Source organism: Hydractinia symbiolongicarpus, chromosome 6, assembly GCF_029227915.1.
Source record: "Hydractinia symbiolongicarpus strain clone_291-10 chromosome 6, HSymV2.1, whole genome shotgun sequence".
Taxonomy (NCBI): Eukaryota; Metazoa; Cnidaria; class Hydrozoa; order Anthoathecata; family Hydractiniidae; genus Hydractinia; species Hydractinia symbiolongicarpus.
This window is the reverse complement of record NC_079880.1, coordinates 19,376,222-19,402,639: the sequence shown is the minus strand read 5'-3', so window position 1 is coordinate 19,402,639 and position 26,418 is coordinate 19,376,222. Positions and strand designations below refer to the sequence as shown.

The following is a 26,418-nucleotide window of genomic DNA, read 5'->3' as shown; positions in this document are numbered from 1 at the left end:
GACACAAACTTAGCAGCGTCCAGGCTCTGTATTGTGTCTAGATATATATCTATATCTATATAAATCAATTATCACTTTCTGTTTAATGTTTCTTGCAGTTGAATGAAAGGTATCCTATATTATAATATTCTTGTGTGAGTGACTATGTGAGTCCAAGACACAAAAATCAAAAGCAACTTTTGCACAGGTCACGCATTGCATTCTTAATGCGTGACGTTTCGCTAAAATTGACTAAATTTAAAAAAAACTGGAAACTTCTACGAATGTTAAAGCCGCATGGGGACTTAATGGTTAAAAATGATACCCTTTTACCCCCGGTTTAGCATGTGCGTTCCGTATGTCACGGAGAGAAATTTTTTAAGAACTAAAAAGAGAAAGCCGGCGTGCAGAAGGCTGTTTCTTTTTTATATCTTTTGTGTACACTCATTTCCTCATAATTAATCCTGAAAAAATTATTTTCAACAAAGCATGCCAATGTTTACTGATCGCGAGGTTATTTTAAGCTTTGTTTGTTCGCCTTTATCTTCCGTTTTTATGTTACGGGGCCGAGGTTGCTACTTTTATAAAAAACTAGTCGATAAAGTCCGTGAAAAAATCCACTGAGGCAGGATAAAAATGGAAGAGAAAAGTTATTTCAGCACATCCACAAAAACAATTAGAACCTTCTTTTTACGTTGCCACTGCTGTGCAGAGATGAAACTGCTGATCAAGAAAATGTATATGATCATGTACTTTTGATGAACGCCTAAGAAGATACGAGGCTTTAAAAATTATGCTGACGTCAGCAATGGCCTGTGAAAACCGTAAAAAAAAAGTTAAAAGCTTGTATACCTGTTGCCTTCATCGTATAGATCTTGAAACCCTGATCAAGTTTGAAGGGTTTCATCAACCCGTTCATTTCAAAACGGGTTAGGAGACCTAGGTTTGGGAAACTTACCCAAATTAGTCCCAGGTGGTCCCAAGTTACCCACGCGGTGGAAAATCATTGGCATCACCACCTCGTTTCCAAGTTATTTGGTCTCAAAGTTTTAAGTGCATTGTAATGGCTTTATTAATTTAAATTAAGATATAGAGACACACACAGTCTCTGTATTATTATAGAGATCTATTGCATTCGAAAATAATTCGAATCCAAATTGTAAATAACAAAGTTGGTGTTAGGTAGAAGTTTTTTATAAAGAAGAAGAACGTACGATGATATTACAACACGAAGAGAACTGATTGGAAATGTATCAGACAATTGTATACATTTTCAATCCGTTTTCTTTGGGACGAAGGGAAGTTTTGTAATCAAAGTAAAAAATTATTCGATTCATTCGCAGAACGCTAGCTACCTACTAAAAAGCTAAAGAAATGCATGTGTAACATAGAGAGGATAAGGTACTGTTGTTTAAAGTATCTGTTACAGAGATGAATTTAGGTGTGTAAGGATTTTTTAGGCGTTTTAACTTTCAGAGCTGAAACTTTCTTTTATATTTAGTGACTTGTTGTGTCTTGAGCCTGAACAAATTTTCTTTACGATTATTTTTTACCAAGAATATGCTCTCAAGTTAAAAATATACTAATGATATGTCCAATCACGATGGTATTTTTTGAATATGAAAATTTGTGTGACTAGTCGTTAGCCCGTGGAAAATACACGGATTCGCCCGTCGCAGCTAAGCTACCATTTTGCGTGACAGACAGACAGACAGACAGACAGACAGACAGACAGACAGACAGACAGACAGACAGACAGACAGACAGACAGACAGACAGACAGACAGACAGACAGACAGACAGACAGACAGACAGACAGACAGACAGACAGACAGACAGACAGACAGACAGACAGACAGACAGACAGACAGACAGACAGACAGACAGACAGACAGACAGACAGACAGACAGACAGACAGACAGACAGACAGACAGACAGACAGACAGACAGACAGACAGACAGACAGACAGACAGACAGACAGACAGACAGACAGACAGACAGACAGACAGACAGACAGACAGACAGACAGACAGACAGACAGACAGACAGACAGACAGACAGACAGACAGACAGACAGACAGACAGACAGACAGACAGACAGACAGACAGACAGACAGACAGACAGACAGACAGACAGGCAGGCAGGCAGACAGACAGACAGACAGACAGACAGACAGACAGACAGACAGACAGACAGACAGACAGACAGACAGACAGACAGACAGACAGACAGACAGACAGACAGACAGACAGACAGACAGACAGACAGACAGACAGACAGACAGACAGACAGACAGACAGACAGACAGACAGACAGACAGACAGACAGACAGACAGACAGACAGACAGACATATAAAACAGTGTGTATATCCTAGAGAAGAATTTATATAAGTTGTAAAAAGTAATTTTTCCGTTGTTACTGTTTTTCACACTACAGGGTGGTGTGTTACTATCGTTATTATAAACATAACAAAATGTAAGCAAACGTAATTCAATATTTACATCTGTTAAGTTACGATCGTTTAAAATATATTCGATTTTTTATTTTGAAAACGCTCCTCTGTTATAAGGCATACCACGTTTGCGCTGATTTTTGATACGGTGAAATGCCCACAATGATCTGACCTGTGATGCTCTGACCTGTCACCATATTACACCCATATTATAATACTGGTATACGTCTGTCTGCCACGCAAAATGATTTTCTGACTTACTTGTGTTTTCGATATTTAAATTGATTTTTGAACATTCTGTGTAAGATTATTGTTGGATCGGGTTTGAATTTGAGACAAGCCATATCTTTTTTGATATTGAAGAACAAAAAATTGCGGTAACGGTAACGTGCAACAAAGATTAAAGTTTTTAATTATCTATTCCATGTGTTGATTTCTTGCATTCTGTGTAAAACTGGGTTGTTGTATGCAATAAACTGAAAATATGATTTTGGTGAAATCTAGAATATGGAAATGTTTTAATAACCCCTTTTGTATGACTTACAAGTCATACAAAAAGGGTTATTATCTGCTTATATTTTTAGACGTTTTGTTTCAACGGGTATTGAACAAATATTGAATGATGCAGATTGTTTCTTTCAAAAATAAAATTCAAATTACTATGTTGTATGTTCTTTCAACACTTTGGTACCCTTCACATGGATTTAATAAGGTATACAGTGGATTTTCCCGCGGGCATACAGCTAGTTTAATATACTTTCCAATCAGGTTGTTATTCCTGCCAGGTCCAATTTACCACGAGGCCTGTTTTGCTTGTTTAATTTTTTTTTATTACTTGGTTAGGTTGTTAATTTTTGATGACGTCAGCGTGCGGACCTTAAGCTATTTTGTTCGATTCCAACTCCGCTAATTGTTGCTCATGTCTCAAATGCCAGGGCGTCTGTTTCCCTTGACGTGAAATATGAGGTAAAGCTTGTACATCTGCCAAGTTTAAAAAGATGATAGTAAAATGGCCGAAAAAGTGCCAATGTCACAATATTTTGTTGAGAAGTTGTAGGATTTATGCAGATTTTAAAAAAGTGACTTTGAATTTAAAGCACAATGAAGATACACAAAACTTGACATTTCTCATCAAAACTTGCTTTAGTAGCAAAAGAAGTAAAGCACAATATTAAAAATAGAGAATTGATATTGTGTTTTAAACTTCAAAAGACACCGGTAACACAAATACGTTTTAAATGCAATGAAAATTTTATGCAGGGTTGTAGAAACCGGAGGGCAAGGTCGACTTAACCAACTCTCAAATAATTTTTTTAAAATTCATTTTGTCAATACAAATACATAAAAAGAATACTGTTTTTTCTCCTACTTACTTAAAAGGTCGCACCAGATTGGAAGCATGTTTTCAGATTCATAGGTGATCATCGCTCTAAAGGGGAGAATACAGGCGTTCTGTAGCGGCTTCTTATTCTTTAAAAACGTTTAATGTTCCGTGTTAAAAGACTAGTTCTACCTGCATTCCGATGTAGTTTACAAAATTTTCGACTATGTAACCCCTCTCAAAATTTACGACATTGTTTATACGGAAGGCATTAAGGTGTAGAGATTTTGAGAAATAGACATTCATATGAGATGACTCATCAAAAAATCTATATTAAAATGCCCGTATACGCCTGTCTTTCTGCCACGCAAAATGGTACTGTAAGTAGCAACACGCACGCAATGCGGTATAAAAAGGACGGCCGAACCCGTGAATCTTTCCGCGGACCAAAGACTAGTGTTGAATATTATACAAAAACAATATTTGTGCGCAAATATCCTAAAATACGGCTTCTTTTAAGTAGGGATTACATTTGGGTATTATTTGCTCAAATTTTAGGATGTCAAAGGTGGGGAACTTTTGTATCTTCAATCAAATTTTTTTAACAATATTATCCTTTTTGTTTATTATATCGAAAACTTATTAAAAACTAATGCCATTTAGTTAACCATCCATGACTTTTAACATTTAAAATGGATTTTTTACAAATATCAATATCAACCAGTGAAAATTAACACCTGTGAACAGAGTGTCATTTAAATAAATTATTAAAAAGAAAGTGTTTGGGGACGTTTAATTGAAAGAGGGCGTCCATCTAAAGCATTTACGTGTTCATATAGAATGATTTTGTAATACGTGTTTTACTTAAATGAGTGCCCTTAAGAATCCTCAAAAATCCTAGAAACTTTGGAATGACCAATGAAACTATTGAAATGTACTATTTGCAATTTATATTATTCTATTTATTCATCACAGATTTCAATGAGATATTTCATACATCAATTACTTTTGTCATGATGGCAGTATTATTATAATTTTTTGGTATTTTAAGTGTATAAAAATCTTCATTTATGCCTCTGAAAAATCAAAAAAAGGCCTAAAAAGTCAAGATATTACAAAAACAAATGAACATGAATAAACCTGAATTTGATCCAATAAAATTGCTAGATACCCTGTTAGGCCAGAACAAAATGTTTCGTTATGAAACATTCTCAAGATCCCTGTTACCTTATACGAAACCGGTTATTTTCACCATTTTATGCCTAAAAAGCGCTTTTTCCTGATTTTCAACTCAAATTCGCAAAAATCGGAAAGTCAGACAAATCATATGTCCAAATTTACTTTCATTACCGACTTTCATACAGCGCAGTGTGGGCATGAGTAAAGCGCTTGTCAAATTTTTCATAATGGTAGCGCAACAAGAAGAAAACAACAACATTAACAGAAAATTTAACTTATGCCTTGGCTATGGAGGTATAAAAGTTCTTTTATAAAAGAACTTTTATACCTCCATGCTTTACTATTTTCACACTAAAATCAAAGAAGGGTATTCTTTAATGGTTTATGGACTGTATTCTATCCAAAAGACACAAAATTCAAGGTTAATAAATGAATAAAGACTGTTGATTCCGTAGTAAGGTTAGCCTAGCTAAAAGTCAAGTGTCCAACGTGTTAAACCAGAAAGAAATGTTCTTGTTGGCACCACAGTGCTATTCTTTATTGTTATCTTTAAAAAGTATTGTGTCCAATAGGTGTGTTGTGAGTTTCAAGTTCTAAGGATAATGCTAACGAAAGTTATTACATTTTCACGTGTAGGTCTTCATACAAATTTAAAAAGTAGTTCTGAGTGATAATCAATATCTAAGCCTTTGAGAGGTTGGATCTTGGCATGTAGAGGATAAATAGATAAATAAAAAAATTCAGGAAGAGTCATAACCATGCAGCACAGCAAAAAATATTTATTACAATAAAAACTTAGTAAGAGGAGGAGAGGTAACAGATTTAGCCCTCTTCTCTCTCCACGGATTGAATAGTGGTAAATCTATACATTCAAACTGATACAAACCTATATAATACATATAAACCTTATACACAACAAATTCGTCAGTATATAGATTTCAAGATAATTTAGGCATTTCAGGTAAGTAAATTGACATCTCAATAAAATTAAACATTGCATTTAGTAAAATTGTTCGTTCCTATCAATTGTTTTGAGGAAGACTCAGCACGGTTACGTTAGTGTCACATCCCTTTCTGTAAGTATTACGCAAACCGTGATCTACAGTATTACTGTTTGTACCAGTCATCGACCCTAAAAATTTGAAAACAGCAACGCGACTTCTCTTGTGCATAAACACGTAAATTATAGGATTGTAGAAAGTGGAGCTTTTAGCTAGAAGAGCTGAATAATCAAGCCAAGTCGTGGTCACATTTCCACCAAACGATATAACAAAAATCATCAAAGCATAGGGAGTCCAAGCAATCACAAAAGCCACTATCACAACAAATAAGAACAATGCCATTTTTTTTTCCTTTTGAACCCTTGCCACTTTTGCTTGCTCCTGTTCAGCAGCCAGACACATTTTACGTCCCGATAATCGCTTACCAATTCCTAAAGCAGTAAGAAACATAACCGCTAATGGTATTAAATAGCATGCGACCATTAAAGCATACAGATAAGAGAGAGTATTCTTGTCTCGACCAATTAAATCTACAGAGCATCTTCTGTCGCTGTTGAGCTCGGGAGAATATTTGCTCCAACCAAGAAGGGGAAAAGTACCCCATGCAAATCCGTATAAGGTTGATGGTACAATAAAATACAGGCTGCTCTTCTTAGAGTTTAACAACAGGCGTGACTTGAAAGGATACATCACTGATATGACTCTCATTAAAGCTAAGGCTACCAGGAGTGATATTGAAGCAAGGGCTAGACTTGTTGTTGAATACCCAGCTATAATACACAAAAATCTTCTATCTTTAAATTTTGTGAACAATTCAATTGGATAACCAATGATTGCTTGAAGAAACTCGATAAACATTAGAAATAACAGTGTAATGTCATATGTTGACAAGTGTCTTCTTTGCTTAAGTAAACCAACCACGACTAGTCCGTTTAAGGCGACGGTCAACACAACGATCAGTGAAAGAAACCCAATAAAGGTAGTGTGATCCATTTTTGATATAAAAAGTCTTTGCAACAAACCTCTATCTCTCTGTCTCTATCTCTCTCTCTCTCTCTCTCTCGCTCCCTCTTGCCCCTCTTTTGTAAACATAAATAAAATATGTCTTACTATACCGTTATATAATATCAACTGATAGTAATAAATATTTAATAGTTTAACAAACGCACTCTTTTCGAGTGGAAGAGTATATGTGGTACAGATAAATTTTTCTCACAGAGAGACATGCATAAAACAAACTCTGCGCATACCCAGTAAAAAATCACCTTTTTTACGATAAAGAAAGTTAATTTTTATTTTATTCATTTACGCATGTATTTTTAATAAGTAACTAGTTATAGGCTATGCTGAAACAGGAATTTATATAGGTTAATCCAAATATTTTCACGAGGTCAAATAAAAAAAGGTGATCAAACCACGTCCGTTCACACATAGTGCTCAACAATATTTCCCAAAGTTTTTTTAGACTGTTTCCAGCCGTCTTTGATTCGATAAGAAGAAGAAATTTTAATTAGAAAAAAAAAACGTGTCAGAAAATTTATCTTTAAGGAGTTTTCTCTATATTTCCAACTTTCCAAAAACTTTTTTCAGGATTATATTCTATTGCTAGAAGTTCCGGTAGCTTTAAGGACCAGCAACCATTATACGTAAAATGGCGCTTTTGCTGATTAATGCAACTGAAGCCGCGACAAAAGAAGACGAACACAGTTTATGGTGTTTTCTAGACCTAGTTGAAATTTTACAAAATATAATCCACTTTACAAAACTCGTAAACGCGCCAACACAGATTATTAGTACATAAGACTAGTTAAGTGGACCATCTAATTAGTTAATTAGGTAATTGCATATGTTAACGTGTAAGGAATGCATACAGTGTGTATAACATAAAAAAAGAAATAAAAAAACACATGTATTAGGACAAGATTTATTTCGGCTAAAAAGGTTCATCAGTTATGAAAGTTTAAAAGTAAATTAAAACTCTAAAATGTAAACAATTAAAATCGTATTATAATTAAATTAACTGGAGACCCGGCTTCAAAGCGGGTTAAGCCACAAGTAATTTTGTGACCGGGTGTTGAACACTTGGTGGAAAGCCTAATAAGAGTAATAAACTGTGCCACACATCCAGGGAAAGAGCTTTAGTACATAGTGAAGGGCACACAACATTTTTCTAAAAATAACTTTTCTGCAACAGAGTTTCTGTCATAGCAAAAAATCCAACAACATTTTTTTTTTTGCCTAATAAGTTTCTGTAAAAGTTTAAAGATTAATCGTGACACTGGGATGAGTGCTTAGTACAGGTAAAACGTGCCATAAATGCGTTTAGGCATAATACTCTTTTGAAAAAAACTTTATTGCAACTTTGGTTTAAAAAAAACCTAGAGAACCAGTCTGTTGTTAAGATAAGACTAAGAACTTAGGACAGGTAAACTGTGTTGCACATGCGTATAGATGCAATACCCTTTTCAAAAAACTTTATCGCAACTTCGGTTTAAAGAACCCCATAAGAAACAGGTTGTCGTTACCTGGTCCAGCTAATAAAATCACTCAGTAACTTTATTTTAGAAATAACAACACCTCCTACAGGTTGTGGTTACAAAATTAACTGAAGTTACAAAATAAACCCCAAGCATCACAGGTTAATGAAGATTGTTGTCTTTTTGAATCAATAAACTTTATACTTTTGTAAAAGTTTATATTACAGTAAAAGGTGTCTACTGTACTGCTATCAACGAGGGTATTGCGAAGAGAAGTCCGAATGCATTTAAAGCTCCCATTTGAGCTACGAAATTTGTGCAAGCACATCAATTGCAGAACCAGACAACCACCTAAGATATCAATGCTATTTTAAATAAACAGTCAAGGAGATTTTAGGGTTTAAAGTTTTGCTGTATTCACTAAATTTGTCAATCGAGTTGTGTTCTGTGGGTCTCTACCGGGATGAATCCAAATTGAAGAATCTCTAGATAGCCCAAACATCATTAAGAAAAACAACTTCACTAACAAATCTATTCAAAAAGGATGTATTGAGTTCCTGGTTGTAATGAGTTCCTGGTTGTTTGGAGCATATGTATCTTGTCTGGGCTGCTCTAAAAAATACCAAGTCTAAAAAGAGTACACTGTGTGCAACAAGGCTTGATGTTGCAAATGTTTTATCCCACTTTATCGCATAAACTCATTTTTATGGCCATAGTGGCGAACACTATGGCGTTTCAGAGTCTTAGATGTGACTAATTGAAACCTACTATGCCAGCCTTTGGAGCAACTCATTTTCTTTTACAGTTCCATCTAATTGGCACCAACAGTTCGAAGGCATTTTTATTGGATGTACGTTATCAATTATACTGCTTTTGGCAGACATAAATGTAATCATTGAGTATGCGTGCGTCAAAGAAAAATTAAAAAGTTTCGCTTCGCCTAGCAATTCAGACCATTCTCTGGTTAAGGCATTTATGAATGACTTATTTTTAATGTCTTCAATCGTCCCTCAAACTTGTTTGACCGTTGTATAACATTGGAATGTGCTTTAGACCTTCAAATTAAGAAGAATTGCTTTGGATAAGGGCAAAGTCCTAGTAATATCTTTGTGTCATGCAAGAACCCATCCCATGAATTCATGCAAAGCCAGTTAGGTTTCTTGACTGGAAAATAAATTCATCATTGCCGGATTTAGCTGTTGTTTAACAAATTATTGCTGATGCTGTAAAACAAGTCAAACTTATAGACAAATTTTCGCATAGGTGCATTCACAAAGTTTGGTTCTTACATCATTTTTTAATTCCCTGGATACGATGGCCTTTTTTAAGTTACGAAATGCCTTTATCTCGTTTTGTTTCACTAGGGCAAAAACTTTCTTTTTTTATAAGAAAGTGGAGACTACATCGCTCTATATCTAACATAAGTTCGTATTCCGCGTCATTGCCATGTCCTCTACCTTTAAAAAGCTTCTCCTCTGTACTAAAGTCTGCTAAGATCAATGGTAATCTTCTCCAGCGAGATTCAGCTGATACTCTATTCTCAGATTCTCCTTCAGACTTAAAGACTAGACACTGGAAGGTAGACCAAACAGTAAGGTCAGCATAGAGTCAACTCCAGTGTAAGAAAACACTTTGTTCCCAGCAGTATGATGGAGCAGGCTTGTGACTGTTTAGCCGTAAGAGTGTCCCACCGATTAGTACCAATGCTTAACGCAAAGTTGCATCGTATCAAATTTTGTGCAAGAGAAAGGGGACGACATATTTTATGTTTGAGCTGTTCAACCTCACGTTCAAGGTAACTGGAAAAAGTGGTGCTTGTTTATTAAATACGATTCTTGGAAGAACCCACTGTCTCTGCCGCAAAGTCCAGCTTCATTTTGCATTGGCGCAACCTATGATATGCTTCCTTCTCCTACAAATCTTGTCAAGTAGGGAATTCAAAAGAACAAAAGTAAGTGAAACGTGGTTTCATTAAATGGTTCATTGCAACGACAGAGCTGTGGTTCCTTGCAAGAAAAGTTTGCTAAAAGGTGTACAACCTTACATCCTTTCTTTTACCCGCCAAACTTTTCCTAAATCCTACTCAGTACAATCTTGTGTGGCTGAGGTAATAAGTGGAATCGTCGCTCTCCAAAAATAAGGCCTGATGACTGGGCAAAAAGTGGAGTTGACTGGGGGTAATAAGTGAAGTTGAATATTTTAGCTGTTTTTTTAGTTTTGTCTTCGAAAGTGATCTCCTAATCTCCTTCGAGGTGACCCAGTTAGACATTTTGGGTACATTAGTTCAAGAATATGGGTCAAAAACCTTGTACCTTTTACAGAAGTCCTGTCCCACTACTCTGTCCTATTCCAAAGTTTTGTTCGTATGTGACAATTAACTCCTTGGAAAAAGGAAGAATTATGTTCTTTTGTGAGTACATTCTTTAGTGGAGCAAAAACTCTAGAGTTTTGATGTAGTACTAACTGATCGAGTTTACCATTGTGTTTGTACTTTGTAATTTTCCTCCTTTCTGATATATGATGTGATGTCTATTAAAATCATTTTATCAAAGCATATAAAATTGATTAAATTAATATTGTAAAGTATTGTCCATGGTTTTCTTAGTTTGCAATATTACAGCTGCAAAAGAGTAACGATAAAAGAGGAGCACACAATTAATGCGCAATATGAAAAGTAAATGTCACTTCTAAAGTGTAATGTAAATTATCCATGACGTTAAAAAAGATAACTAGATAGTTAAAAACCAGTAATATAAGTTTTAAATCTTATTTTTTTAATGTTTTTAAGCTCCATTTTGTCCTTAAATTGGCGGTAGCCAAATAAGTAGATTAAGAAACTCATATCGAAAAGGAAAAGGGAAAGCTCAGAGGAATGGAAAACTGTGTGGATTATACCGAGGAACAAAAACAGGAGATTGGGGAAAAATGACTAAATTAAAGGACGATTTAGAAGTACAGAAAGGAGATGTTTACAGATTAAAGGGTGAATTTAACAGTCAAATACAACAAATTTAAGATTCGACTTCATGTTTTTTTTAGATAAAGAAACCAGTACTCTTGGGGAAAGGAATAAAAATATTTTTTGTGACCAGCGTTTAACAGTAGTATCAATTCTTACAGCTTTTGGAATGAGTATAGGTGTCCTCGAGTCTCTTTTACCAGGCGGTGGGTCAGCGGCAGCTGGTGTTAGAGGTGGTGATACACCTAGTGGCAAAGTAGGTGCTAAGGAATTGGTAAAGAACAAGTTGAAAGCACTTGCCGGTCTACTAGGTGCATTATCAGGAAAAGCAGCAGCAGCACTACCAGTTATACTAGCATCCGTGGTTGAATGGATACTAAATAGAGGAAATGATGTCATTGGATGGCTATCACAAAATGTATGGGCACTTAAGACAGGTATAGGTTTGTTAATCTATACATACTTTAAGACACGAAATGGAGGAAGAGGGTGATCTATCTGAAAAGGTACTACCACATTAAAAATACAGTAGTTATACTTCAAAGTAGAGCTATTTTCTCTTCCTCATTTGTTAACCGTCTGGATTTTTTTAGCGGGAAATACGGGTTTTAAGCATTCTGATTGGCTTAGTGCTCTAGACGACGGGCCAATATTTTGCGGTATTGCCCGTCGTCAAGAAAAATGGTAGCTTAAAATGTAAACAAGCACGAATAACAAGTCCTAAGAACCACTGGAAATGATTATTTATCTAACTCCTACAGTACATTTATCGATGAGAATATTTTCATAGGATAGAAACAACAACAATGTCAAGTTTAAGAGTTAAAATGACCAGTTTCAGCAACATTCTGTCTGGGTGCTTCTTCAACATGGCTAGTTAGCTAGCTAGATTGTCCATAAAAAACGATGCTGATATCCAGTTTTATTAAAAATACTAAATACAGGGCGACGAAATCATAAGAAAAACGTCTCCTCTCATTTTCAGATTCGTTCCTTTAGATTGTGGTTACCGAGTAAAGCTCGTTGAAGCCCATGTTTTTCTTGGCTACCTAGCTAGTTAAAAAAATTACTTCAATATTCGTTGTAACTATGTTTTAGCTCCGCATTCAACTTTACACATTATTCTGTACGTGTCGAACATGATAATGTTTTGTGTAAAGCCTTATTCTTAAGGGACTTTCGAATTCTAAATAGAATTTTTGTTTTTAGACAGGACCAAAAATATCGCCCTTAGTCATTGCACCGTCGGGCGATATTTTGCGGTACAGCCCGGGGTAATCGGTTATTATTGTATTAGAGTTATTTCACCTGTCGGTACTACTGATTTTGTATTATCTGTTCTATCAATTGGAATTATAGGTTTAGCATTCTTTTTCTCTGGCGTGGTTGGATCTGGTTTCTTTTTCTTTGGTGCAGTCGCATCTGCCTTTTTTTCTTTTGGTATAGGTTTTGGATCTGGTTTCTTTCCCGTAATAACTTTAGGATTTGTCCCCAACCCGAATTCTGATTTAGATACAAGAATTTCAATCTTGTAATTGTTTACTTTGACTATCCTAAGGTTCACATCACTTGGTAGCATATAAATATTCTCACCGACAACATAATCGACTTTATCCTGGAGTCTGTCTTCATCTATATCGACATGTCTATTAATATTGTTTTCAAAGGTATTTAAAAATACTTGTTGGCAATCTAAAGCCGGACCAGAGTTTCGAAGAATACTAGATCTAATCGAAGTTTAAGATGTTAAAAGCAGGTATAAGTAAGCTCTCACGGATTCACTAAGCTTTTATGTACACCAGTAGTTGAAAGACCTCTTGAATGTTCTGTAATCTATCTCGAAAAACTATTTGAATCATGATATGCATCACCAGGTGTATTGTTATATTCAGGTCGTTTACTTTGATATGAACTAAAATAGTTTTCATTTCTCCAGGTATTACAATTTTCATCAACATCATATTCTCTGCACGATTGCAAATATTTATCCCTTGAGTAAGTATTGTTACGAGCACAATACCTACAAACTGATGGATTTAGATGGTTAACAGAAAAAGAGATCCATGGTTGCAACTTGACCAGGTATAAAAATGACAGTAGGAAAGGTTAATATAAGAAGTTGACTTAGAATATCCGAAGGAACTTCATGATTCACATAACGACTATTCATTAGCACCAGAGGAAGTTAAAGTAACAGAGAATATTTCGTAAGACTATTATAAAGGAAAACAGGAGAAATATAACATATCAGTAGGACAAGTAAATAAGTCAGTACCAACATTAAGAAAAAACGAAAAGTATGTGCTACACTATAGAAACCTTCAGTTATGTCTTAATCTCGGTATAAAAATAGAGGAATGTGTATTGAGTAGTGAAATTTAATAAAGATCCATGATTAAAAAATATATTGAATTAATGCTAAAAACATTATTGAGAAAGATTTTTATAAACCGATGAACAACAAGGTCTTTGGTAAAACTATGGAAAAAAATTAAAACACGAGTAAATGTGGAACTTGTGACGAGTAAAGCAAAATTACTAAAATTAGTATAAAAGCCAACTTATGCGTCATCAAAAATTTTTAATGAAGATTTAGTGACAGTGCATAAGATTAAAGAACGACTAACTCTAAACAGGCCGGCGAACGTGGGCATGTGTATCCTTATTCTCTCAAGACATGTATGATTTCCACTACAACTACATTAAGAAAAACTATGCTGATAAAGCTAAGTTGTTGTTTACTGATACACTTTTTAACTTATGAAATTGAACTGGAAGATGTATACAAAGACTTTTGCAGTGATAGGGATAAGTTTGGTAATAGCAGTCATACAGAAACCTCATCACTTTTTAACAAATCGAACAAAAAGTCATCGGTAAAATGAAAGATGAGGCAGCTGGTGTATTAATCATTGAATTTGTTGGTTTAAAGTCTAAGATGTACAGTGACTAAAGGACAATAGTCGGTGTGGTAACACAGCAAATGGAATAAAAAAAACGTTATTAAAATGAATATCAAACATGTAGACTATAAAAATGTATTATTTGAAGATAAACAATTATACCATACAATGAAAACAATGAGGTGTCAAAACCAAATAAATAAGGTTTCGCTCAGCTGATCAAAAAATTAAAATCATTTTCATTAAACATCAAATGTAACCGGCATCACAAAAAACTTCCATCACATGATGACATCATATGATACCGACAATATATAGATTACATCGTATGGAAAAGTAGTATGTCCTTGGGGAGTTTGGGATAATTTTTTAAAAATGATCTCGTACTCTTAAGTACTAAACCACTGCACAAAAATATTGTTTTGTGTATTTGAGAAACACAACATAATCGACCACATGATATTTCACACGGGTACACATAGAAAAAAGTATGTGTATTTCTTGTTTCGGTAAAAGTACTCCAAAATTTACCCGCCGTTATTTTAAAAATTAAAATTTCATTATACCCGTACTTTTGAATTTCCTTGATTTCTACACTACTTTTAATTCTTGCAAAAAGAAAAAGAAAAAAAGATTTTTTATTGCGAGAAAACAATTTACTCTGCAGGTGAAAATTTAAAGCGGGTTAAATTTTAAGAACGCTTTTTTAACTATAATAGAAGCTCTTCACAGGCGCACTCATAATTTCATCAAAAATAATTTTGAAGTTGAACAAGTTTTATTCCTAAAATCATAAGTTCATTCTGTTTAAAGTGTCTGACAACCAGGTAAAAGTTATCTAACATACTCGTGCCTATCAGTTAGTATGTGTTGAGAAAAACTGACTACGGTTACGTTGGTGTCACATCTTTTTCTGTAAGGATTAGGTAAACCGGAGTCTATAGTATTGTTGTTTGTTTCAGTTATGGATCCTAAAAATTTGAAAACAGCAACACGGCTTCTTTTGTGCATAAATATGTAAATTACAGGATTATAGAAAGTGGAGCTTTTAGCAAGAAGAGCTGAAAAATCAAGCCAAGTCGTGGTCACATTTCCACCAAGCGATATAAGAAATATCATCAATGCATAGGGAGTCCAAGCAATCACAAATGCCGCTATGACAAGAAATAAAAACAATGCCATTCTCTTTTCCGTTCGCGCCCTTGCCACTTTTACTTGCTCTTGTTCAGCAGCCAGACTCATCGTGCGTCCCCATAGTTTTTTACCAATTCCCAAAGCAGTAAGAAAGATAACGGTTAATGGTATAAAGTAGCATGCGATCATTAAAGCATACAGGTAAGAAAGAGTATTTTTGTTTCGGCTAATTAAATCTACAGAGCATGTTCTGTCGCTGTTAAGCTCAGGGGAATATTTACTCCAACCAAGAAGGGGAAAGGTACCCCATGCAAATCCGTATAAGGTTGATGGTACAATAAAATACAGGCTGCTCTTCTTAGAGTTTAACAACAGGCGTGACTTGAAAGGATACATCACTGATATGACTCTCATTAAAGCTAACGCTACCAGAAGTAATATTGAAACAAGAGCTAGACTTGTTGTTGAATACCCAGCTATATTACACAAAAATCCTCCATCTTTAAATTTTGTGAACAATTCAATTGGATAACCAATGATTGCTTGAAGAAACTCGATAAACATTAGAAATAGCAATGTAATGTCATATGTTGACAAGTATCTTCTTTGCTTAAGTAAACCAAATATGGCCAGTCCGTTAAAAGTTAAAGTCAACACCACGATTATCGAAAGAAACGCAATAAAGGTCGTGTGATCCATTTTTTATCTTGAAAGTCATCGACACAAATTTCTCCCTCTTGTTTCTTGTTTTGTAAACATAAATAAAATATGTCTGATATTTTAATCTAGACGTAATATTTTAAACTCGACGTATGAATACGTAATATGAACTAATTGTAATAAATATTTACAAGTTTTGCTGTTTTAAAATACTGTTATATTTTTCCTGGACTCTTATCAAGAAAATAAAAATTTAAATAAGAAAATGTCATAAAATTTATTTTCAATGAGTTTTTACTATATTTTTAACTTTCCAAAGTTTTTTCCAGGACAATATTGTATTGCTAGAAGTTTCAATAGCTTCAAGGACCAGTGGCTATTTTATGTGAAAGGGCGCTTTTTAATGACTATTACAACTAAGGCTGTGAAAAAATCTGCGCGCCTTTTCGCCATATCTAGTACTGCATAGTTTCAACCCAACCAGTGCCTTTAGATTCAACTGTACAGTTTAATTGTACTTCCTCAGATTCAAAAAACTTATCTTTTCAAGAAAACTTATCTTTTCAAGATTATTTTCCGCAAGTTGTTTATATCTACTAAAGACATTACACGTCCATTGGCATTATATTTCGGATCATGGTTTTAACAAACAGTCAAGGAGATATTAGGGTTTAAAATTTTGCTGACTTTACCAAACTATCAATTTTGAGATGGATGGGTTGGCCTTGCTTTAAATATGTATCCAAGGTTTTAAATTAATTTCATTAAAATCTGTAAATAACACAGCTGAAAAAGAAGCTAAACCTCGAGTAAATATATCCACAACAATGGAGGAGGGGCATAAAAATAACCTTATTCAAGGAAATTAACGAGCCACAAAATTAGCTCGCAATTTGAAAATTAGCATTAATTAAATGTCGTCTTTTAACTTTAAAACCAGGTAATAAGAATGGTGTACTAGTTGTTACTATGAGAAAACAATCATGGTGTAATTTGACAGGCCGCTCAGGGCAGCAGATTTAACAGAAATTAGGAGAAACTGATTGGATTGAATATCACTAAAACCATTTTCATTGTCCTGACACTCTTTCAATATATGATTAGAATGTCCTTTAACCCTATTCGGCACATGTTAAATGAGGGCTCAGTAACTTTTATCCGGTCAGATAGCGCTTTCTTCTTGCATGCAAACATCACAATTCTTGATAACTTTGTAGAAGATTTGATAACAACTGCTACTGTCCAATGTATGTTGTCCTTTTTGATCAATAGTCTTTCCTATTCAACAAGCAATGCTTACTGATAAGTGGGAAGGTCACAATCTCTATGCATAAATTGATCAGTATTATTTCTTTTGCAATTCAATTTATTCCATTTGAATATTACCCGGCTGATATATTCGCCAACTACATGACCAAACGATTTTGATACAAAGATTATCGCCATCAGAGTCCAAAAAAGACCAATTAATAATGCACAAAACACTACTGCACCAGTAACTGTTGTTGTTTCAAATACTGACATTGCCATAGCTTCACCCAACAGTTCGCTACCAATACCAGAAGTAGCAGAAGTCAAGGCTGCAGTTGTAACACCCTCACTAACACGAATTGCTATGGCCTGAAGGTACTCCTTATTAGAAACATCCCCATTAAATCTCTGGTTTTGTAACTTTGACAGGTCAATTGTCAAATCAATTACTTCAACTGCAGCAATCAGACCTGCACCAATTGCATGCGAGCCATTTGCGAAATCAACTGCAGCTTCGGCGACAATATATTTCTCAGCAGCATATTTTGATGCGGCAGCTATTACTTCTGCTCCAGCAATTTCGACCACTTTCTTTCCAACGTAATTCAATACAAAAGAAATTTGACAACTTTTTGAAACACCAGTTCTGCAGTAATTTGCAAAAGTTTCACAATTATTTGTGAGAAGGTTATAACCGGTAGTATCCAACATAGAAAATGCTCGCGCGATAACTAACTTCATTCTGTCTTGATCGTCTCCGTCATCCACACGATATAACATCTGTTGTTGTGATACCTCTACCCACGAAATTAGGACTTTATAGCCTTTACTTTTTGTTTCATTCCAATGGATGGCCTAGACATGAATATTCGTAAAACTAAGCCGAAAAGCAACAGAACAAGGATAACCTGTTTTCTGTCACTGATTGATTTGCGAAATTAAGATGATGTCTTTTTTTACGTTTTTTTTTATAACGTTATCTTTCAGAAATAATCTCCTTCTCTAAAGTATGTTTTATGGGGGGAAATTAGTTTTCGAGACAATTTTTACCTCGATTCTTTTATTTTCTGCGTCTACATCATTCACTATACCATGGTGCCAAAATATGTATGGTGTTTTATAAGCGAAATGATCGCCTCGTTTTAGTAAAGACAAGCTTTCAATTTTAGTCCTTGAACGCGGAGAAAAATCGAGTTGTTCTTGAACTGGTGTCGAAGTATACTTATGCAACTTGTGTGGACCAAAGATTAAAATATTTTTTTTGTCATTAACACCAAATGCGTCAGAATCCTCTGTCAGCCACTCCTGATTGCAATTCATACATAAGATTCCAAGAAACTCATCATTATCTGGAAATATATAACAACGTGTATTAGATGAAAGAACATTTCCACAATGGCACTTACGCGTAAAGTTTGAGTGACCATATCCAGTGGACATCAATGGTTATCTATAAAAAAATTAGAATAAAAAAAAACAATAGAGAAAGAATAATATCAATCAGATTAATTAAATGAATACACAACGAAGTAAGTACTTGATCCAAATGCTTGATGCTGTACTTCTTGATTGCTTGTCGAATTTCTGGCGAATAAGTTTTTATGTCCAGTTTTTACAGAACATGAATACAACGGAAAATACTATCCCTTTAACTGCTTCCTTTTAATATTTTGCCAAAAATGCATCGTCATTGTTGTCCGATATTTAAGCAGCTACTCACGGTAGATGTTTTGACTAAATAAAAGAATTTTTAAACAATCACAAACAGTCACACACAAACGCTGTTGAAAAGATGACATATTCAATTGGAAAAAAAAGTAAATTTGATTGGATGTTAAAAGTTTAAACCTTAGTTTGTATAAATAAAGTCCGCAAAAAAGATATTCATAAAGATTAGCCAGATAATTAGCTAAGGAATCTCTTAATTAAAGGAAAATACTTCAATTCAATTCGGAATGGTTTTTACATACCTTACTAATTTATATCTTAATAAGCAGATGTCGACAACTGCCGACTATATTCCAATTGTTTATTTTTAGATAACAGCAATGCTAAGATAGCCATTTTTTCAATTTGCAATACTTTATTTGTTGAAGCTTTCACAGATTTCTCAAAGAAATAACCGCCTGCCGGGACAAACTAACACGAACAAAATCATTTTGCGAATACTTCCTTGATATTTTTATGTTAAAGATGTTATTTTCTTGTTTAGATATTTGCAAAAAAGAAGAAATGCGCTACATTCTTTCATGGTTTAGACTCTTGGTAAGCAAAATCGTTTAAATTGGGTAGGTGTGGAGGAATTGGGAAGAAAAGCTTCAGTATCTACTCTAACAGCATGATTTGCCCGAGTGTCAGTGTCGAACATTCACGCAATGATATACCTGCATATCGAAGGTTCGAGGTAACTTCACAAAACTTAATCTGAAATGTTAGTAAAGTAATAAGATGTTTCTTGTTCTAATGTAAATACCTATGTTTTAAGCGTGGTTAATTATGGTAAAAACAAACAAAATTGACAACATTTGATATTATTCTAATGCTCTATGCAAAATATGCCCTAAAAGATGCATCAAACACAACTTTACCAGTCGTATTGCAATCCTTTTGCAACTGCTTTTTGTTTGTTCGTGCATTCCTTAATCAGTGGCAGCATCTACTTTTAGAAGGATTCACAGTGGCGATTTTCATGACGTTTTTTAAGGAAAATGTTGCAGTTCTACCACATGTGTTTTTTGTTGATACACCAACATACAAGTTATAGAAAGTTGAACTACTGGAACAAGCACGATAAAAGCCAATTGGAGAATAAATAAAAAGACCATCATATGCGCCGTTTTACGGAGAATTTGATTTTGATAATATTTTCATGAGGAAAGACTCAGACATTTTCAAGGAATAAAAAATTTTGAACACTGCATGCGCGCTAAAATTAGTTTCCGATATTTTTTGGTTTTTAAAATTTTCTCAGAAAAATAATTTTAATGAAGTGTGTCTGCTGAAGATAAAATCTGCATTCTGGCTGCTGTAAAAAACATTCCTTGCATTTGGGATGTTTCTTACAAATACAAACCCCAAAAAGATGCATATTTATAGACCCAAGTTTAAACACTGATCCCTTTTTATTCGGCTAGCTAGCAAGCTACAGCTTATGTGTTTTGCTTAATTAACTTAAAAATTACATTCCCTGCCTAGGGCTTCTACTTGCTGTTTATTCATAGACGTCGGATTTAAATTTTTCGTCAGCTGTTAGTTTAACGTCATCTATATAAAATCAACCAACTTGCAGTGAATAAGAGTATCTACTGTATTTTAATTACATCAGTTATTTGGGAAGACATTTAGTAATTATACCATACTAGTCGTTAGCCCGTGGAAAATCCACGGGTTCGCCCGTCCTTTTTATACCGCATTGCGTGCTTCTCGCTATTGCGCAGCTAAGCTACCATTTTGCGTGACAGACAGACAGACGTATACGGGGATTATAATATAGAAAATAAAGAAAAATACGAACAGGAAATAAAAACAAAACAGCGATGAGTTATTGAAATACTCTATGGCCCTTTCAAAGAGTCTTCTTACATAAAATTGTACATTTTTCTCGTTCAGTTTTTTTTTTTTTTTTTTTTTGTAAAAAAACAACAACATCAATGGTGTATTTAGAGCGTTCATAACATTTTAACTTTGCTACCAATATTCATTTTAGAGAAAATATTCTTCCTGTCAATGTTAAAATAATTTTAAGAATATTTTCTTGTCCGGAAAATAGTTCATGTTTCTGTCAGGCAGACAGCGTTAAAAAGCTGCTAATCACATTCTCTAGCACGCCCGCTTACCGAAATAATCCACGTTTGCGGCCCACGGAGACCCCGAAAATCGTGAAAAATGGCCATGCTGAATTCAGCAACAAATAAGTCATTTTGTGAATTAGGACTTAACCAAGTAACTTAATATCCTAAGTCCTGAGTTCACTCTGAATATTGACAAGTAATATTTTACAAGATAAAAATGTGTGAATCTAATATAGAATTAGCCCACGCAATTACTTCCGCACATATTTGACGAAAATTGTAGATACCTTTAAGAAAAAAAAATATCTACTAGAAACCTTCGTGGGAGATATTTTCGCGAATCCTATTCCTGAAAACAGTGATTTTTGTGCAAGATAGTTTTGCGATTCAATGGTGGAAAAAGAATTTCGTGAAAGATATTTCCGCGATCTTCCAACAGAAAGCATATTTAGGGAAAAATATTTTCGCGATTTAGCGCAAATTTGATAATTTTGTTGGCTTAATTGAGACTTTGAAGTGCTGTCTCACGATTACAAAATCTTCAAAAAAAAGAACCCATAAAGTTATTACATGCATATAAAACTTGTCCATACTTTTTCAAAAGTGAATAAAAAGATGCGTGAGGCAACATTCTCCCCTATGTTTCATACGAGATTATTTAACTTATAAAACGTACTGGTATGTTCTAGTACAAAAAAAGAAGCGAGCACCTGTCTCTTTTCGGATACTCTCTTATGTATCGAGTAATGTTCAATCTTATTCTTATTTTTGTTGGTGTAAACTTTTGCCCAATATAATGTAGAAGGCCCAATCTCCAAATTATGGTTTATATTTCAGTCAGAACTTACCTCAAAATTGTTTTGCACCTAACCTTGGTCAACAGATGCTATGTAATGCTAGGAAAAGGTTCCATTACAAACAGAAACAATGTTACTACAGATTGTCTATAAGGTGGGATTGATTGGCAATTTCTTTGTCAACAAATTTCTCCAAAATCAAAAAAATTAAGTCCATTTGTTAGGTCTCCTTTCAAGGACTGTTTAATAAAAGAAAATCTGTCTTAATCGATCATTTGCATACCCAAGACGAAACGTATGTATTGTGTTTTAAAATGTTTTCAATTAATCTTGCTTCATTTTATCAACTATCTCGTGGCACACCCGACAAACTTTCGACGATACATCAAAGCTGATGTTTTAGCAAGAGTGTTTTATAAACGTCAGGAATAGTTTTTGTTGTATCGTAACTTTGTTCAAACAATTCAGTATGACGTGCAACTAGGTCAAGACAAAGACAATGAAGTACATGTGTGTTAGACACGCAGTTGCTGTATATACTAGATATTATTTACTAGCTGTGGTATTTACTTCCAAATTCTGCGTTACAAAGGTTTTGACGTGATATGTTCTTGCATATGGTATTGGAAAGAACACAATATTTTTAATGTATATGGACTAAAGCCTAGTATTTCAAAAAGGAAGATAGAAAAGGACTTCTTTCTCGTAGAATACTTCTCGCATCGCAACAAATCATACTGATAAAATATCCAACCACTTATCCAGTGTAATTCAAAGCGGATCTGTTGCAAAAATTAAACTATCTACATATGTTGACTTTGTCATTTACCACAAAACAATTATTTTCTTTATAAACAAAATGAGACAACAAAATAGGGTATAATTTACTAATTTTAAAACAGACATGACAAATAGACAAATAGAAGCATATTAGCAAAATAACATCATATAATCAAACAAATATTTCATCTCAATTGTGTTTATAAATCACCAAATCTTAAAGAAGAGAAGTTCAGGGTTACATCGTGCGAAACAGACAATCACAGATCATAAGTGCATCCTTCTCAATACACGAGCTTTTTTATGTGAAAAATGTTTACTAGCAGACACATCATTAAAGTTAAAGTTAAACCATCGATGGTTGGTATAATGGAGTAATTTTTCGGTCTAGTGATCTATATTGTAGCGTTTTACTGTTCTTACCTTTGCCAACATAGAACAGCTACTATAAAGTGTAATTTAATTTTCTGCTTGACATTTTTAGCATGATAATGATTGCTAACTTATGCGGCTGCTTACTTGCGAGGCTGCAGCTCAAAGAGAGAGGTTATTGCAGCAACGTAATAAAAGTAGATGAATTTTGATGAAAACAATGTGCATCTTTACACACATCATTGGCTCTCATTTCAAAATATCGCTTCGGACAGGAGTAGAAAATTGTAAAATTTTGTTAAAACACATTTATGGTTTCAGAACATATGCTTTACATTCATCAGTCACGACCATTCCATGCTGAGATGCAAAAGGAATCACATTCTGCATTGATAAATGCAAATATGGAATCTTCTTAAAATCCCATGTTTAAATAGATCAAATAGGTAAAAACAGAGTTTAAGCCTCATTCTATATATTTATAATTGGCTAACCAATAATAGTGCGAATGATTATTTAGGTTTGTTATCCGAAACTGTTTATTTGCATGCATGTTTGAAAATATTATATAACGGAAGTTGAAAACTGCTCCGCTATTAAGTCAAAACGGTTACATGCCACTTGACAAATGTCCGATGTCACATAGGAAAAGTCATCGATAAACAAACATCATTCAACTAAAAGCAAATATTCTGTCTGGGATATTCTAATTGGAAACATTTTATCATCCTATTTGGCCAGTCAACAATAATTAAAAACCAATTAGAAGTTGGATGTGGTGGCAGTAATCAGAATGGATTGTTCGCACAGTATCCGTTGTTCAAGAATAATACACCATTGTTCAAAAAATCCTTTAATTTTTGTCCCTGTTTCAGTTTCTTAACAGCTCCGGTAGCATTTTTTTAAAGTTACTTTGATTCGCGTGAGTTTACGAACCTGCTTTATCGCCGTTTTTAAAGCCAACATACTCAAATAAACGAGTTGGTCATTCAGTTGGTCATTCAGTTGGTCATTCAGTTGGTCATTCAGTTTGTCATTCAGTTGGTCATTCAGTTGGTCATTCAGTTGGTCATTCAGTTGGTCATTCAGTTGGTCATTGAAGTATTCAATAGAAGTTCTTGCGTTAAAATCAAGCGTTATTAAGGTATGCACGAAATATCTTAACATGTAAGAAATATTGGGGAATAGCGAATACCCGAAGATCTTTGCAAAGGCTTACGGTTAATCTCCTATGTATTATAAGCAATAATCTGGTAACCAGGATATACGAAACACTTGGATTTTTCATGACCTAAGGACTTATCTATTTCTATCACTGTATTTTTGCGTACATAGAATAACTACCTCCCGTAGATCTGATTGATAATTAAAGCATATGCTGTAAAAAGAATATTATTCTGTCGCGAGGTAAAAATAACAAAACAACAGACCGATAACGGAAATTTCCCATCCAAGCCTATTTCTATTGTCACAGAAACACATAACATAAAGATGAGTCATGCTATGCAAAAGGTACCCATTTGATATCAAAGCTAACATAATGTTTTTCTTAATTGTTCTATTTAGATGCTATTTATAAATCGTCTAATGTTGTTACGTTAAAGCAAACATTTTTTACAGTTGTAATGTAAAGTATCCAATGCGTGACTGAAACGTTTCATAATATTTTAAATTCCACAATGTTTTTTCATTCCTATTACTTTTACTGTGTTCACTGTTGGGAAACTACGAACTGTTTATGTCATACTCCAGAAGGCCAACTTACTATTCAATCTACATCTTCTTTCGATCTTTTTAACAGAGGCGGAATTATTTTTATTGCAAATTTATGTCTATATGATTTTAAAAATGCCTTTGTAAAAAAAATAATGCAGTGAATTGTTTCTAAAAACACAGGGACACGAAGCAATTTTTTCAGGCGACAGTAACAATTTTTTTATTTTAATGCGATCGTTTAAAAAATTCAAATTCATCGTCCCGCCATCTGCGCAACTGGTAACAAAAAACTGAATTCTTTCCTTGTTGTAACTTCGTCAACAAAAGGAAAGAATTCGGTATAATTCCTGCGCTCTGATTGGCTGAATACAAAAATGTTGACTCGGTCAATTTTACTAGTAACAAGATAAAAAATCAAATCGATTTGACTTTGTATCTCACTGGCAACAAAGACAATTTTGCGAGTAACAAAAAAATGTTGTCACTTGCGTTAGGTTTTGGACCATAGTAATTTGTTAATATCGAAAAAAACATTTATCTCGTGTCCCGTGGTTTAACTAATGTGTTCCCATAAATCAACCAATTAAACACAGAAATTAAATGAACATTGTATCCACATGTTTATGTCCAGCACAAGCTTGTTTGCGGTTACTCAGCGTATCCAGATGGACTAGCAGCACTAAATGTAAGTATGCCGAATGGTATTGTGGTTGTTAAGAATAGAACTTGCCACGTGCTTTTTTTTCACAAACTAAAAACATTTTAAAACAATGAATTCTTGTGATTTCACTTACTTTAGTACGTTAATAATTTACCTGCAGTTGAATAAAGTGGATCCCGAGGGGAAAATCGTATGTCTTTTGTACATATTAGCTATGGAATTTTAAATATCTTTAACTAAACATTGTCATTTGACGTCACTCATATTCTCTGCATGGTTCTGTCTTTCACTGTGCCAAAAATTCGTTGTAAATACAGTTTCTATGTTTTCCTTCAAGACAATCAGCTCAGCAAAATCTTACATTTTCCATTATTGTTTGTTGACAACGACTAAAAGCGAAAAAAGGGTAGCTTGAAATTCAAGAATTTTGATTTTTCAAAAAATTATATAGTTAATTCACGCAAAATCATAACAGCTTGTTCTAGTATTTACATGTCTTATGTATTATCTGGACAGAAAGTAAACGCGCTAAACAATTTTTTTTTAATTATTTCTCACCGCAAATATGGCATTAAAAATATTAACTTCTAAATTTCAAAAACAAAAACCACGTAAAATTTTAATTGCTGGCAGATTGGTAAATTAACTATTCAATGATTTTAGTTCGAATTGAGTTGCTCGAACTCAATTCGAACGAAAATTCAAACAAGTTATTCTGAACTAGTAGTTTTTTCCGTGACATCCTTTCCTAACTCCTTTTTAAACCTGTTTATGTTTTGTGATATTTTAGGAAACATGTTTTACTTTTAGTAAAGATTTATTAGCTTTGCTCAGATTTTTAGCTAGCCAAGTCAACCTAACTCGTCTTATATAAACATAAGGATCCAACAACTGCGGAAGTAAAAGAATTACTTAAATTAGAACTCTTTTTACCACATCAATCAAACCTAATATTCGGCTCCGGATAAAAACCTCAACACT

The 26,418-nt window shown here is 34.1% G+C and overlaps 3 protein-coding genes across 3 annotated transcripts; all 3 read right to left on the bottom strand.

The window, feature by feature from the left end:
* Window positions 1–5,940: 5,940 nt before the first annotated feature.
* LOC130647785 (green-sensitive opsin P521-like) lies at window positions 5,941–7,863 on the bottom strand. The gene has a single exon (XM_057453755.1). It carries the CDS (start codon window positions 6,927–6,929, stop codon window positions 5,958–5,960), a length of 972 nt encoding a protein of 323 aa, XP_057309738.1. The 5' UTR covers window positions 6,930–7,863; the 3' UTR covers window positions 5,941–5,957.
* Window positions 7,864–15,074: 7,211 nt separating this feature from the next.
* Window positions 15,075–16,108, bottom strand: LOC130648146 (green-sensitive opsin P521-like). Its single transcript, XM_057454180.1, has one exon. The coding sequence runs from the start codon at window positions 16,106–16,108 to the stop codon at window positions 15,110–15,112; it is 999 nt and encodes a 332-aa protein (XP_057310163.1). The 3' UTR covers window positions 15,075–15,109.
* Window positions 16,109–16,693: 585 nt separating this feature from the next.
* On the bottom strand, window positions 16,694–19,004 carry LOC130648145 (uncharacterized). The gene is made up of 2 exons (XM_057454179.1): window positions 18,371–19,004; window positions 16,694–18,175 (listed from the first exon to the last, which is right to left on the bottom strand). The coding sequence occupies exons 1-2, from the start codon at window positions 18,758–18,760 to the stop codon at window positions 17,366–17,368; spliced, it is 1,200 nt and encodes a 399-aa protein (XP_057310162.1). The 5' UTR covers window positions 18,761–19,004; the 3' UTR covers window positions 16,694–17,365.
* Window positions 19,005–26,418: the final 7,414 nt, after the last annotated feature.